We start from the raw sequence: 15,124 nt of genomic DNA, 5'->3' as shown, positions 1-15,124 counted from the left end.
CCATTCAAGTATTACGTAAGCATATTTTTCAGGTTTTTAGACCCCCCTCCCCCATGTAAGATTTTTTATATGCATTAGCGCCATTTTTTCTCAATCAAACCACATTACTTTTTAATGTGTTTTTCGTTTTTACTTATCTTTGTTTAATTTTAAAGTAAATTACTTAATAAATTAATAGCTCAGAATAAAAATTAAAGATAATATTTAATTACTCTTGCATAGATTTCGTGTTTATAAAAGGTATTGAAATAAATAGTTTGAATAGTTTTCGTTGTTAGATTTTGTCAAGTAACAACGAAAATATAAATATATTGCACTAAAATAATTGTAACTATCTATACTTAATTTTATATATTTCAAACAATTGTTTTAAGTTATTGAAATGCTCCACGGTGAACAGAAAAATTTTAACGGGTAAGATATTTATTTGAATTGAGGAAAATAAAAATTCTCAATTAAATTATTATTTACTAGTAAATTCCCCCTCGGTCTCAAGTTTGCTGCAAACCTACAGTACAAACTTGTGCTAAGTGGGTATATCCTTGAATTGTTTACAATATGCATTTTTTTTATTTTAACACTTGAAAATTTCAAAATGAATAAATTATACGGGCATAAATACGGATTTGATGTATTTACAGTTTCGTTAAACAAATAATTGTTGTTAATGATTAATAACTCTTGACATAAACTACATAGAAACTTGCAGTTTTTTTAATTTTGCAAGTAACTAATACGAACTGCATAAAATAAAGATAATTTATGGTTTTAACAATTCAGAAATTGTTGAAACAAATATTTGTTGTTAATTACTGACTCAAATATTAATTGAAAAGAATTTATGTTCTTCTTTCATAATAAAAAACCTTACATTGCGTTTAACTTAAAAAAACATCTCATAAAGTATAGAATACACAATATGCAGTTACGTTAGACAATAAAAAAAATATAAATAAAACCATGACAATAGATACCTTCTGAAATCTACTACAGCAAACATTTATGACTGTTGTTTTGAATAATATTTGACAAATGTCAAATTTTTCCACTTTACTTTTTTAATGTGTTTTTCATTTTTAATTATCACTGCTTCATTACAAAATAAGTTACTTAATAAATTAATGACTCAGAATAAACATTGTAGATAATATTTAATTAACCTGAATATTACACATGAATAGATTTTTTATATATAAGGTATTGAAAGAAATAGTTCGAGTACCATTTCGTGTTTATAGTTTCACAAGTAAGAACTACACGGAGAAAAATAGTTAGCTATTTAAGCTAATTTTTAGCTACCTTAGCTAACCTTAATTGCTATTATATGGATAGCAATTATTGTTAGCTAATGCAGCTAATAATTAGCTAAAATAGCTAACTTTTTTTGCTAAAACAGCTAATTATTAGCTGTAATAGCTAAAAATTCGCTATCCATATAATAGCAAACTCATTTTTCTCCGTGTAGAATATCAATATATTGCACTAAAAAATTGTAACTATCTACACTTAAAGAACATATTTCACATTTTTTGTTGTTGAAATTATTAAAATGCTGAACAGTGAACTGAAAAATCTGGATAGGTAAGTTATTTATTAAAATTGAGTAAAATATTTATTTCATCGTTATAGTAATAAAGTTACAAGAATTAAAAAATAGAAAAAAATTTATTTGATTAAAATAACCGATTACTTGACTTATTATCAAATAAATATTTACACTTGAAACAAATTCTTTTGTACATGAAGTAAATAAATTGTACTTGAACCAATAAATCCATATATTGAAATAAACAATTATTTGACTCTGAGTAAATATTTATTTGATAAGACAAGTATAATCGGTTATTTGAATCAATTGCATTTTTTTCATGTACCTAGTAATAAATGACAAAGTGACTAAAAAATAAAAGTAAAAAATCTTTTTCAATTAAAGGCATTTGAACCATTATGACGTCATGGTTCTAGAAAACATGCTTTGCTCAAGTTGTGAAGTCATGACGGTTCAAATACCCTTAACAGTCATAATCATTCAAAAAATAAAAACTCATATTTTAAAAAGATGGAGGAAACAAGTAGCGCTAAAGCTGGGACTAACAATGATGATGTGCCTGGCAAGCACCGTAAATTTATCAGCAGCACAAAATTCTACTTCCCAAATAAGTAAGTGTTTTTTCTCAAAGACGAAATTTAATTTTATGCTTTGAACATATTTTTTAAGTTGTAGAAGATATATTTTTAGAAGATTATATTGTATACTTAATACTAAATGTCACCATATTATTGTTTCAGATTCTAATAATTTGTTTCCACATCCATTAGTAAATTCTGTTAATGAAATGAAAGTTGGAGTTTCGAAAACATTAAAAGATGAAACCGATTATTGTTCTGAACCAGAATGTGTTCATACAGGTTTGTATATGTGGCACATGATCACTAAATAACATTATGTTTTAATGATCCCTAAGAACTACTAGGATTTTATTTTTAAAAAAATTATAGATAACATCATTTCTTTATAGCATCAAGAGTGTTGAAGTACTTGGATACAAGCACAGATCCCTGTGACAATTTTTATAAATTCGCCTGTGGTCAATACATCCAAAGTCAAATAAATTTTGGTCCCAGATTTCACATGAAATCTGATATACTTGCTACTTCTTCTAAAATTCAGGAACAAATTAAACTTATTCTAAAGCAAGAAGTAAAACCTACGGAACCTAAACATGAAAAAGTAATGAAGACTCTTTATCAAAATTGTATTAATACAGGTTAGTAACATATGCTTCATTTTCTATTTATATTAACTATTGAAACGTCATATAATTTTCCGGGCACAAAATCCAGAGACAAAATATAGTTTATAAAAGGAAAGCATCTAACAAATGGATTTCTTTCACCGTTTCACGGAATATAGTTTGATTAGGAAGAAATTATAATAACTTATTACTTATTTACTATCATACACTCGTCTTATTGTTTTATTATAAAATTACAATTTTCTTTAAATATTAAAAATAATTTTATCATTATCGATTTCTAATATGTTTATTTCTAGAAATTAAAAACGATAAGGAAATTTTAAAACTCGTTGTGGATTCTATAACAAAAGTTGATGGATGGCGCTACTTAGAGAATAATTCTTTGGAAGACACGAGTTTTCAATGGGAAGACTTTGATTCCAAATTAGAAAAAGAGCTTGATATATATGAAACACCTTTCTTTAAAGTGCATGTTGGAGAGGATAACATAAAAAATTCAAATTACTTTTTTCATGTACGTGGAGAAAATAAGTTGTGAAATGTAAACAAACCAAAACAAACCAAACACAAAAATCCCACTTTTGTAACAGCTATTTCTTTTACAAAAAATAACATTTTTACACTTTCTCTACAAAAATGGAAAATTAGAGTTTCAAAGAGTCCAATAAAATCATTTTTGGCTATGAGCAATAAAAAGCAATTAGTGAAATAACTAATTAAAATGACCAGTAAAATAGCATTTTTGACGCGTCGCGAAAAATAAACTGTTTCAGTATATCAACCGCACGGATGATGAAGAAGTTCCATGTCAGCGATTGGACCTTCAACATGTGGAAGGGTAAATTTTTCCCTTTCTTCCTTGAAATTACAAGAGAAAGGGTAAAAACTTCTTCATCGTCCGTGCGGTTCATATAGTCAAACACTTTATTTTTTCGCGACCTGAGACTTCGTTGCTCTCTGCGCAAGCGCAGAGCGTACTAAGAATGCATTGACAACACCATGTGGAAGTGCACATTTTCTTTTGAATGAAACTTAGTTGTTTTCTCATTTTTTCAGCTATGCAAGGCGTAGTAACCAAATAGAATACGTCAGTTCACCATTTTCATAAAGAAAATGTGAATTTATATTTATGTACGAAAATGAGACCTCGTGCAAAAATGCTTCAAAATAGCGCATAGTGAAGCATTTTTGCCCGAGGTCTCATTTTCGTAAATAAATACAAATTCACATTTTCTTTATGAAAATGGTGAACTGACGTACTCTATTTAGTAACTACGCCTTGCACAGGTGAAAAAAATGAGAAAACAACTAAGTTTCATTCAAAAGAAAACGTGCACTTCCACATGGTGCTGTCAATGCATTCTTAGTACGCTCTGCGCTTGCGCAGAGAGCAACGAAGTCTTAGGTCGCGAAAAAATAAAGTGTTTGACTATATGAACCGCACGGACGATGAAGAAGTTTTTACCCTTTCTCTTGTAATTTCAAGGAAGAAAGGGAAAAATTTACCCTTCCACATGTTGAAGGTCCAATCGCTGACATGGAACTTCTTCATCATCCGTGCGGTTGATATACTGAAACAGTTTATTTTTCGCGACGCGTCAAAAATGCTATTTTACTGGTCATTTTAATTAGTTATTTCACTAATTGCTTTTTATTGCTCATAGCCAAAAATGATTTTATTGGACTCTTTGAAACTCTAATTTTCCATTTTTGTAGAGAAAGTGTAAAAATGTTATTTTTTGTAAAAGAAATAGCTGTTACAAAAGTGGGATTTTTGTGTTTGGTTTGTTTACCTTTTGGTTTGTTTACATTTCACACCTTGGACTTACCCTTAAATGAAATCTTCTGTTTTAATAATAATTTGGTGATAATAATTTTTGTTAGATTCATGAACCATCGAATCTTGAAGCGGTTTCTAATCATTTAATTACACTTGGAAATATTTTTAATGAATGTAACCAATATGGAATATCAAATGAAAATGTGTTGAATGCAATCGAAAAAATAAACAAAATGCTTATTGACGTAAGTATTAGATGAAATTTTTTAATCGAATGTGGAAGTTTTTTTAAAAGTTTTTGACTTTTTAATCATACTTTTGTAGAATCGTTACTTACAGCTTACCTGAAGCTAATGAAAAGTCCTTTGTCGATTCTGAACTTGTTAGAATAGGAATAGGATTCTTTGAATTCTTTTTTTTACAGATACTTGAACCAGAAAACTATGGAAAATTGTACAACTTTGATAGAATGACTATTAAAGAGCTTGAAAATAATTATTCCAATATTATGTGGAAGAAACTTTTTAATACAAGGCTACATCCATTCAACGAAGTTAGAGATGATGATATTGTAGTAATATCGGATATCAGCTTCTTCAAAAAATTTAACGAACTTATTAATAGTGTTTCAAAAAATGACCAGGCAATTTATCTAATATGGAGAGCAATAGAAAATATTTTTATTATGAATAATGGAATCAGTGAACAAGTTAGAGGAAATAATAATAACTTTTGTTTCCAAGATCTGGAAAAGAAATTCCCTGTTTCTTTGGGTGCTCTTTACGTGAAAAATTACTATAATGAAACATCTAATAACAAACACATTGACGAAATGTTTACAAATATTTTTCATCAGCTTCAAACAGCCATTGAAAATGTAATAATACATTAAATTTAAAACTAGCAATTTAACAAAATTGTCTCAAGATGTCCTTATTTTAATGTCTTGGCCATTATAGATATTGAGACAGTTTTGTTATTGTTGCTCAAAAGTTTATTTACAATATTGGGTTTAAAAAGTTAATTCATTTACTTATATTCAGGTGGATTGGCTAGATAACAAGACAAAGGATTATGCATTAGAAAAACTAGCTTCAATGTACGAAACTCGTCAAGAAATGTTCAAAATTCCTAACGACAAGGAGTTTGATGAATATTACGCAAACTTAGAAATTACATCAGGAGATTTTTTTGAATCCAACAGGAAAGTCACCAAATTTAAAAGAAATTATCAAGCTGGATTATTCAGACTGCCTTTTAATAGGTCAAACTTTATGATAGAAATGAACTCAGCAGAAATGACTGCATTTTATTATCCGATATTCAATACTATAGGTTCGTAGATACTTTCAATTTGATAATCAGCTTTTTAGTTTTAATATTTGGCAAACAAGTCTTTAACTACAAACTTAATTCTTTATTAGGTATATCACCGGCCATGCTTCAAGGAAATTTATTTAATGCAAACAGACCAATGTATATGAATTACGGGTCAGCTGCATTTACTTTAGCCCATGAATATACTCATGGTCTTGTTGGTCATGGTAGACGATTTGATAAAAATGGATATTTCGTTGACTGGTGGCAACCTACATCTATTGAGCAATTTTTTCCAAAGGAACAGTGTTTTATTTCTCAATATGGGAACTACACAGATGAAGAAGTTCAGATGAGAGTTAGTTGAAATAAATGGTTGAGATTTCAGTCTCAAGTTCAGCAAAGAATATATAAATTTTAACTAAATACTTAAATTTCACAGGTGAACGGTACTCAAACTCTAAATGAAAATATAGCAGATGATGGATTAAAAATTGCATATTTAGCTTATCAAAAGTGGGTAGAAGATCATGGACCAGAACTCTCGCTTCCTGGAATTAATTATACACAACCGCAACTTTTTTGGATTAGTTTTGCGCAATTTTGGTGTGAATATGTATCTCCGGAATATAAAAAGAAGCTGTTCTTAATGGATAAACATAGTCCAAACGAATTTCGAGTCTTAGGTTCTATTGCGAACCGACCAGAATTTGCAAGAGATTTTCAATGTCCCATAGGTTCAAAAATGAATCCAGAAACAAAATGTTCTTTTTGGTGATTGAGGCATTGAATTAAACTTTAATTTAGAATCAATGATCTCAAATTATAAAAAACTTATTAACATATCGCTTAGAATTCACTTCTCAGATCTTTTTAAAACACCAATTAACTATGTGATATGTATTTCACATAGTAAAAAATAATTTATAAAGCTTCAAAATATTTAATTTGATTTTTGTTCTTATTTGAGTAACAAATGTATGAAAATATTTTGTCATTTGAACCTTTTAAATTTATGACTCACAGCAATTAGAGCCGGTTAAAGACAAACAAAATTCAATAAAATTTGCTTGTGCTTTATGCATTGCTCAACATATATTTGTCTATTTGAACTGTTATTCTCACGAAATGTCACTTTTGCGAATCGTCATTTTTTCGAATTGACACTTTTGCGAAAAGTCATTTATGCGAACTGACATTTTTTCGAATTGTCATTTTTACGAAATGTCATTTTTGCGAATCAACATTTTTACGAATTGTCATTTTTGCGAATAGTCATTTTTGCGAAAATTCATTTTTTTCGAATAGTTATTTTTATGAAATGTCACTGTTGCGAATTGTAATTTTTGCGAAAATTTCTGTAGTAAATCTATATATACATACAAGTTTACTATAGCATTTGCGCAAAAATGACAATTCGCAACAGTGACATTTCGTAAAAATGACAATTCGAAAAAATGTCAGTTCGCATAACTGACAATTCGCAAAAATGACAATTCGAAAAAATGACTTTTCGCAAAAGTGACATTTCGTTAAAATAACAGTTCGAATAAATGCAATTAGGTCAAATGACATTTGGGGAATAATCATGCGCCTTCCCTAAAGTGCACCTATGGGTGTCCAGGTTTCAAGTGAAAATCATCCTTAGGAAATGTTGGAATCTAATAAATAATCATTGATCTAATAGACAAACCCTAAAGTGCATCCATGTGTCGAGGAGTCAAGTGAACTTCAACTTCAGGGAATTCTGTTTTTTTCGAGTAATCATGCTTCCAAAATAACACTAAAGAACACCCGGATGTCTAAGAGTCAGATGAACATCATCTTCAAGGAATTTAGGTTCCTATAAGTGCAATTCCACGCCACTTCGACAGTGTTTTGGAGTAAGCAAATGGATTTTAATGAAACTCAGGGATTGTAATCTATATATAAAAAGATAAATTTTCACCAAAAATGAAGTCAAAATATTCGGTACTTTTTGAGATAGTAAAATTTTGAAAAAATTTTGAAATCGTTATATCTCCCCTAAAACTTAATAAAAACTAAAAATTTTTTTTTAAATTCAGTATGAAAAAACGAAAAAAAATGTTAATAATGTTTATATAAAATTTTGTTAATTAAAAAAGTTATTTAAATAATTTTACTTAAGAATTTCAAATAATTATGATACACAGTGTACATCTAATATTATTATCCTAGTCAATTTGACTATTTTTCCTGATTACATCGACTAATTTTCCTGGTCACTTTAACTATGCTTGAATTTTATTACTTCGACTCAGATTCTAATAGTGGGTTCCTCTCGTAACTAGGAAACCTAGTCAATTCCTGGTATACGGGTCCTATAGGCATTTTTTTCGGTGTATGTTTTCAATATTGACTTCCAGTTTTTCAAACTCCATTTTTCTCCGTGTAAGTTTTTTAAAAGAAATTATTGTCAGAAATAGAAAAAATTGAAGTTTGTGTATTAAAATTCATGGTAATTTAATTGTTTACGAGACAATCCAAAAAGTCACCAAAATTCAAAATTTTCTTATTAATTCTAAAAACTTAATTTTTACCAGTACTTTTAATAAAAATCCCTGATTTTTCCCTGAATTCCCTGACCAATTCAATTATTATGTAAAATTTTAACTGAAATTCACTTTTAAATAAATTTCTAATTGAAAATTCTACGAGAATTCAAATATTTAAATACAAAAATAAATAATTTATTGAATAACTTTTCTTAAAATCGAATTCACATAAAGGAATTTTAACAACAAATTTTTAAATAATTGAATTCTTTCGACAAATATTAATCAAATTTTTAAGAATACTTACATTTTTTGAGGAATTCGATTAAAATTGTATTAAGAATAATTTTAAATATTCAACAAAATTATTTTTAAAGTAATTTTTTGTGGGGAATTCGATGGTCATAAAATAAAATCGTTCAGAAAATATTTTGACCCTTTTTGCATTTTTATTTTTCTTAAAAATTGGTGGATTTTGAAATCCATACAATTTAAGTATGGATTCAAAAAAAATTTTTAATTTTAAAAAATTAAATTTAAATTTAATTTGAAATTTTTTAGAAAATACCTTTTTTAATCCACAAAAATATTTCCAAATAAAAAAATTGATTTTCACAATTTTTATAGCATTATTTTGAAAAAAATATAGGTGTACCCTCCCCTTCAACGGTTGATGCGTATATATTTCATTAAAATTTTTTTTAAATAATGGAAATTTTGCGAAGAATTTTTTTTAAACCTTTGAAAATAATAGAAATTTTGAGATGAATTTTATTATTTATAAAGAGTATTGAATTTTTAACGAGGATTTTTTAAAATTTTTTAATATAATTGAATTTCTGATAAGAATTTTATTTTGAAAATAATTGATTTTTTGCAATTATGTCCAAAATTCAAATTCTTTTTGGTCTTTTTAACTAAAATTCCTCGATAAATTCATTATTTTTAATAAATAATTAAATATGTATATATTAAAAAATTTAACTAATTTCAAAATAATTTAAATAATGAAACTTTTACCAAAAATTCTTTAAAATTTCTAATTAAATTCACTCAAAATTAGAATTTTATAAAATTGTAAATGCATCTTTTTTAAAATTCAATTATTTTTTAAATTTTAAAGTAAAATTATTCATTAAATAATTTATAAGTTATAATTTTATGATAGTTCTTCATTAGTAGAATAAAGTTTTTTAAAAAGAAAATATTCTTTTTAAAAAACTTAACTCTAATGAAGAACTAGCATAAAATTATTACTTACATATAATAATTTATTATATTACAATTCGTGGTAATTTAATTGTTTATGAGACAAACCAAAAAGTCGACAAAATTCAGAATTTTCTTATAAATTCTAGTAATTTTATTTTTTCTAGTAGTTGTAATAAAAATGTCTGACTGTTCCCTGAATTACCTGACATTGGTAGCAACTCGGACATTATGGGCTGTAAATAAATTTTAACCACTATTGGTAATCAAAGTTGTTTCATTATAGTTACCAGTGGCGGCAAGTGCAACGTTTACCAACTTTCAGTATAAAAGAAAATTTTTAACGCATATCTACTTTATCAACAGCGAACAAAATTCACTAGAATTTAGCCACATGCGCACAAGTCGACGGTTCAATTCCGCTTTCCGTACTGCCGACAAGTGGCGCCTGGCCATCACCAGTCTGAAATCAGTGATGGCCGCAGCGGCTCTCGAGAGTTGTGATGTGTTCTCGTTCAACACGGTGCTCACCTTTTGAAATTCTTCTACCTTCACCAGGACCACTGTGAGAATCTCTAAAAATCAAAGAATCAGGTAGGCGAGTCATAACTCTCTACCAATTGAAAAAAAAATGAGTATGTCAAAAAAATCTCGCCGCTCATTTTTTTGTCCCCGTTTTTTCATTCACTCATTCTGTGTGAGAGAGAAAAAAAAAGTATACCTATTTTGACGTTCGTTGAACGTCATTTGCAAAGGAGCGTCGTCGTCGCCGCCGCATTTACTTTTGCAGAAGACATTTGTCAACTCTGAGCCCTTTGAAGCATAATAAATCACGACGAGTTGAAATTGCGTAATCGTGTCGCGTGCACACCTTGATCGTGTAAACGCAGTGGTTGTGTGTCTCAAATGGTTTTGTGGTGGCGGTGGTTGCCAGTGCAACTTGCACAAGAAAAGTTCTCTGCGGTGATCCAGTCGACGAGCCTTGGTCAGTGGGCACACACACGGGGCATTTTTATACCCGCGTTAATAACTCGCCGGAGGTATGTTGCATACCGGTAGGGCAGGTTAGACGCTCGTGTGGGTCGCAGTGTCACGAGCCGATTGTCGATATAGTGCTGCACAAACACATTCCCGCAGTAACCCGCCCTACTCTCTTTCTCTCTCTCTCTTACTCTCTCTACATTCACCACTCAACCTATACAAGTGAATTTCAATGCTAGTGTCAAAACAATATTTTTTTATAATAATTTTTTAAAAATATTTACTTGACTTCTAGTGTCATAACAATATTTTTTTATTATATTTTTTTTCTAAATAATTACCTTCATCTAATTGTATTCTTAAAACTAATGGCATTTCAAATAAGTAATATTATAAAATAATACACTTTCAGAAGACTCAACCTTTTTATCATTTTTGTGTGTTTTGAACACAAATTTTATTTTATTGAGTGAGAGAGTATAAAATATATAAGAGAGCCTTTTAAACATCGAAAGAAACATTTTGTTCTAAACATAAGACTGCATTTACAATAAATTGTAGTTTTAAAAATATCTTCAGTAATATGAGAACCAATACCGATAATAAATAAACAAACTAATGGGTTTTAATGGCACTAAATAACGTGTGTTTTAAAGTAACATCATAGTAAATTGTAGTTTTAAAATTATCTTCAGTAACATAATATTCTCCACTATCTTACTGATAGTGAAATTTTTATTTAAGTTAGTATTTTTAGTTTTGATTATAAATTGAAATAAAAACTATAATAATAATCAGGGCTGCAATGATTTAAATCAAAATGCATTAGGAACCAACAAGGCTGCAAAATTATTATTTCTGTTTAAAATTTTGAATTCAAAAAAGTAAAAAATTATACGTTACAGAGATAATATAATGAATATCAGAATATCATAATTATTAGTTTTTGTTTATTTGACTGAAGTTATTGAAAGATGAAAAATCAGTATTTTATAGCATAGTATTAAATATAAGTATTCTGTTAGTTTCCTAAAGTTTTTAAAACATATATTTTATTATAACAAGAATTTATATGAACGTAGTTTTTATTCAGGGTGGCCACAAGTTAGGGAAAAACTGGAAATCAGAGAATTTTTTTAGTCAGAGAAAAGTCAGGGAATTTTTAAAAATTCTTCAAAAGTCTGGGCATTTTAATCGAAAGTAATCACAAATTCATTTATTTATTTATTCAAAAAGCAAACTTTGATAAATATCAATTTAGTTTTTGTATTTAGACTCTTTTGTATAATATTTGATTAAAGGGCATTGGCCGTTTATATAATTAAATAAATAAACGAAACTTATTATAAGCACGATTTACAATGTAAATTTGCATTTACTTTTTTTATAATAAAAGTTTTAAACACATTAAAAATTTTTTTATCAAACAACTTAATTATTTTATGTTTTTCTTTATAAATAAAATTGTTACTTAAAAAGCATTATTAAAATTTTAATTATCAATGCAGAATATTAAATAATTCAAAATTTTTTTTTAATCAGGGAAAACGAAAAATTAGTCAGGAAAAGTCAGAGAATTCTGAAAATTAAATTTTGCAGCCATCCTATTATTATTAATTTTATAATTTTTAATATTAAAAAAACGAACTACTTAAAAATAAATATTTAAAAAATAGTATAAAAATTATTTAAATAACAAAAATCCTGATTTTCATCAGCCCTGATAATAATAATTAAAAATAAATAAATACAATGCGTATTTAAAAATACCACTAGTAAATTGTAGTTTGAAAAATATCTTCAGTAAAACATAATATAATATTTTTATTATCTTAATGGTACTGAAGTTTGTATTTAAATTATTTTTTTAGTTTTGATTAAATTTTGACTAAATTTAAGTAAAAACAATAATATTAATAATTAATAAATATTAAATTTGATTATAAATTTTATGGTAGTTTTCAAAAATTCAAAATGGCGGATCCAATATGGCGGACAAAAATTTTTTACTTTATTCAATTAACCTTAATTTTGTCACTCCGTAAATTGTAGTTTTAAAAATATCTTCAGTAACATAATATTTTTATAATCTTAATGATAGTAAAGTTTGTATTTAAATTAATTTTTAGTTATCATTAAATTTTGTCTAAATTTATATTTTTAAAAATTGTTGGTTTTTATTTGCCAAACTGACAAAAATGGTAAAAAAAAATTGTAGTGTTTATATTATGTTGAATAATATAATAATGAAAATTAATATTTTCTAAATTTAGAAAAACGAAATTTGTTACTAATATTTTCTGTAATATAATTATCAATTTCCTAATTATGTTTTAATTTCTGAAAATGTAGACATTGACCATAAGAAGTTCATAATTGACAAATAGTTTTCAATTATCGATTTAATGGAGAAAAGTTATAAAAACTTTCTCTTGTTAGGAACACATAATCCCCTATATAGAATTTGAACCATTTATCAATATTTTACCACAATTTGTCTGAAAACTTAATAGAAACAAACTTTATGTATAAGTTATGTTTATACAACGGAATGCGTTTTCTTACAATAAAACATTATTTTCAGTTTCTACATAAATTAACTCTTTCTCTAACTATTGGATTTTCAATAATGTTTCATGAAATTGATCCATCGTCGTTTTAAAAATACTTTTTTTTTAATTCTAGTTAAAGATTGTTATTAAATATTAATATTTTTTTTTTAATTAATAAATTTTTTTTCTTGCCTCCCCTCAGTGCGTCAAATGTGACAAAATTAACGCAATTAATGTATTTACAAATCTCGCACAACTTACGTAATGTATTTAGACGACACCTATTAATTTATAAACTGTTTGCATCGTTTGCATAACGTTTATTATTCAATATGGTGAATAATTGCGTATTGCGTAAAAAAAATACTCACGCAATATCGATTTTAATTTTTTTTAAATGAAGATCAATTTTTTTTTTATTTAAAAGAGTGTAAAAATAAAATTTCTTGCAAATGTTTGACAATTGCATAATTCCGATTTTTATTGAAAATTCGAAGATATAATAATTTTTTGCAAGCATTCGATGTACGCAATAGTAAGTGTAATTGGAGTCACCGCTCGTGTATATAGAAGAAATGCGAGAATATAAGGATAAAATTTCATAAATATTGAAACACTCCTTCAAATATATAGAAACAAGTTATTCATACGCGAATTTACATTATTTTGCATTTGACGAATATTTTGCAAAAAAAAAAAGATGAATTAAATGCAAAATAACTTTTTAATTTTTATCTCGACAAACGTACATTATCCATTATTAATTTTTTAAATGTAAATTAATCGGAAATGGTTTTTATCTCTTTTACATTTTTACTCTTGAGGCAAAAATAGCTTTTCTTGGCGGGAAATAATTCTTAAAATAATAAAAATATTTTCTTTACTCCTACTATAATTTTTCTAAACATTTCATAAAATTTTTACCCCATATAATTATTTGACCTACATAGGCCAAATTTGCGGGGAAAAAATTGTATTCTATAATCCTTCATTTTAAGATGGTTCAGACCTCCAACTTTATATATATATATATATTTAAATGTAACACTTTTTATTGTGCTCTTTGTGAATATTTTGCTTCCACGAAAGCCTCCGGCTGACTTTTTCTATGTGTCTTGATTACAACAAAGGAATATAAAAAAGACAAAGAGAAATAATTCACAATACACAACAAAAGATTTGTTGTGTCAAAAAATGTGTCATAGATGTAGCAATATCATTAGTCACGAAAAAGAAAAAAATTTGCTAATGTATTTTGAAATTTCTAATATTGTAAAAAAGAGACAAACCAGTAGGGAAGAATATATAGAAATTGTAAAAAATCTAAAGAGAAATATATCATTTCTAATTATAAAACCATCTAAAATTCATTTCATGGACGTTTCGTTGTCTGGAAAAGAAACGTGTACATATATGACTAATCATAAATAATTTACTATAATGGGAAACTATTTTAACTCATCATGGAATCCAGGAAGTTTTACTAACAAAGAAAAGATTCGATTTATGTATATATATTGTTGCGTTGTATTATTTATTATTAATATCAATATATTACATTATATAGGTACATTTATAGTATATTGTATATTAAAATACTTTATAATATATAAATTTTATATATACCTATATATATATTTAAATATTTTATATATTATTTTAAATACTGTTCGTTAATTGTAGACTTAGGTCCTTTGGACCTAAGGCCACAATTAACGAACAGTATATTTGACAAGAATGTAGGTCCTTAAAAAATACCGAAATATATTATTTTATAAATTTATATATTTTACATATTTTTATAATTTATATATTATAACTAATATATTATAAATTTGGCATACAATGTATATTATTTAACAGTGCAGAACACGCGATGAACTATAAATCTCGTTTTATATTATGTAATACAATTTATTGACCTGTGAAACTGAAACGGTCATAATAGAGAATAAATGACCGCGGTCTTATAAAGTTGAAAGACCTCATTCTTCACAGACGAATTCTAAA

At 26.9% G+C, this 15,124-nt stretch overlaps 2 protein-coding genes across 4 annotated transcripts in view; both read left to right on the top strand.

Moving 5' to 3' along the window:
• Positions 1–278: 278 nt before the first annotated feature.
• Positions 279–6,803, top strand: LOC122510933 (neprilysin-2-like). 3 transcript variants are annotated; one of them, XM_043625898.1, is made up of 11 exons: positions 1,231–1,246; positions 1,466–1,581; positions 2,060–2,160; positions 2,290–2,409; positions 2,520–2,768; positions 3,056–3,273; positions 4,644–4,784; positions 4,964–5,416; positions 5,583–5,874; positions 5,964–6,214; positions 6,299–6,803. In XM_043625898.1, exons 2-11 carry the CDS (start codon positions 1,550–1,552, stop codon positions 6,632–6,634), a joined length of 2,193 nt encoding a protein of 730 aa, XP_043481833.1. In that variant the 5' UTR covers positions 1,231–1,246; positions 1,466–1,549; the 3' UTR covers positions 6,635–6,803. The 3 variants fall into 3 exon arrangements, with proteins under 3 accessions (XP_043481834.1, XP_043481832.1, XP_043481833.1); XM_043625899.1 differs by lacking the exons at positions 1,231–1,246; positions 1,466–1,581 and adding an exon at positions 279–414; XM_043625897.1 differs by having other exon boundaries at positions 1,221–1,581.
• A 3,221-nt stretch (positions 6,804–10,024) lies between these two features.
• The window catches only part of LOC122510969 (dystrobrevin beta), a 61,775-nt gene continuing 56,675 nt past the window's right edge, over positions 10,025–15,124 (top strand). Inside the window, exon 1 of the mRNA XM_043625935.1 lies at positions 10,025–10,175. The gene's annotated coding sequence lies outside the window, so the exon portion shown is untranslated. The remainder of the gene's footprint in view (positions 10,176–15,124) is intronic.

The sequence above is a fragment of the Leptopilina heterotoma genome, unplaced genomic scaffold, assembly GCF_015476425.1.
Source record: "Leptopilina heterotoma isolate Lh14 unplaced genomic scaffold, ASM1547642v1 Lhet_78, whole genome shotgun sequence".
Taxonomy (NCBI): Eukaryota; Metazoa; Arthropoda; class Insecta; order Hymenoptera; family Figitidae; genus Leptopilina; species Leptopilina heterotoma.
This window is presented reverse-complemented; position numbering and strand designations above follow the sequence as displayed.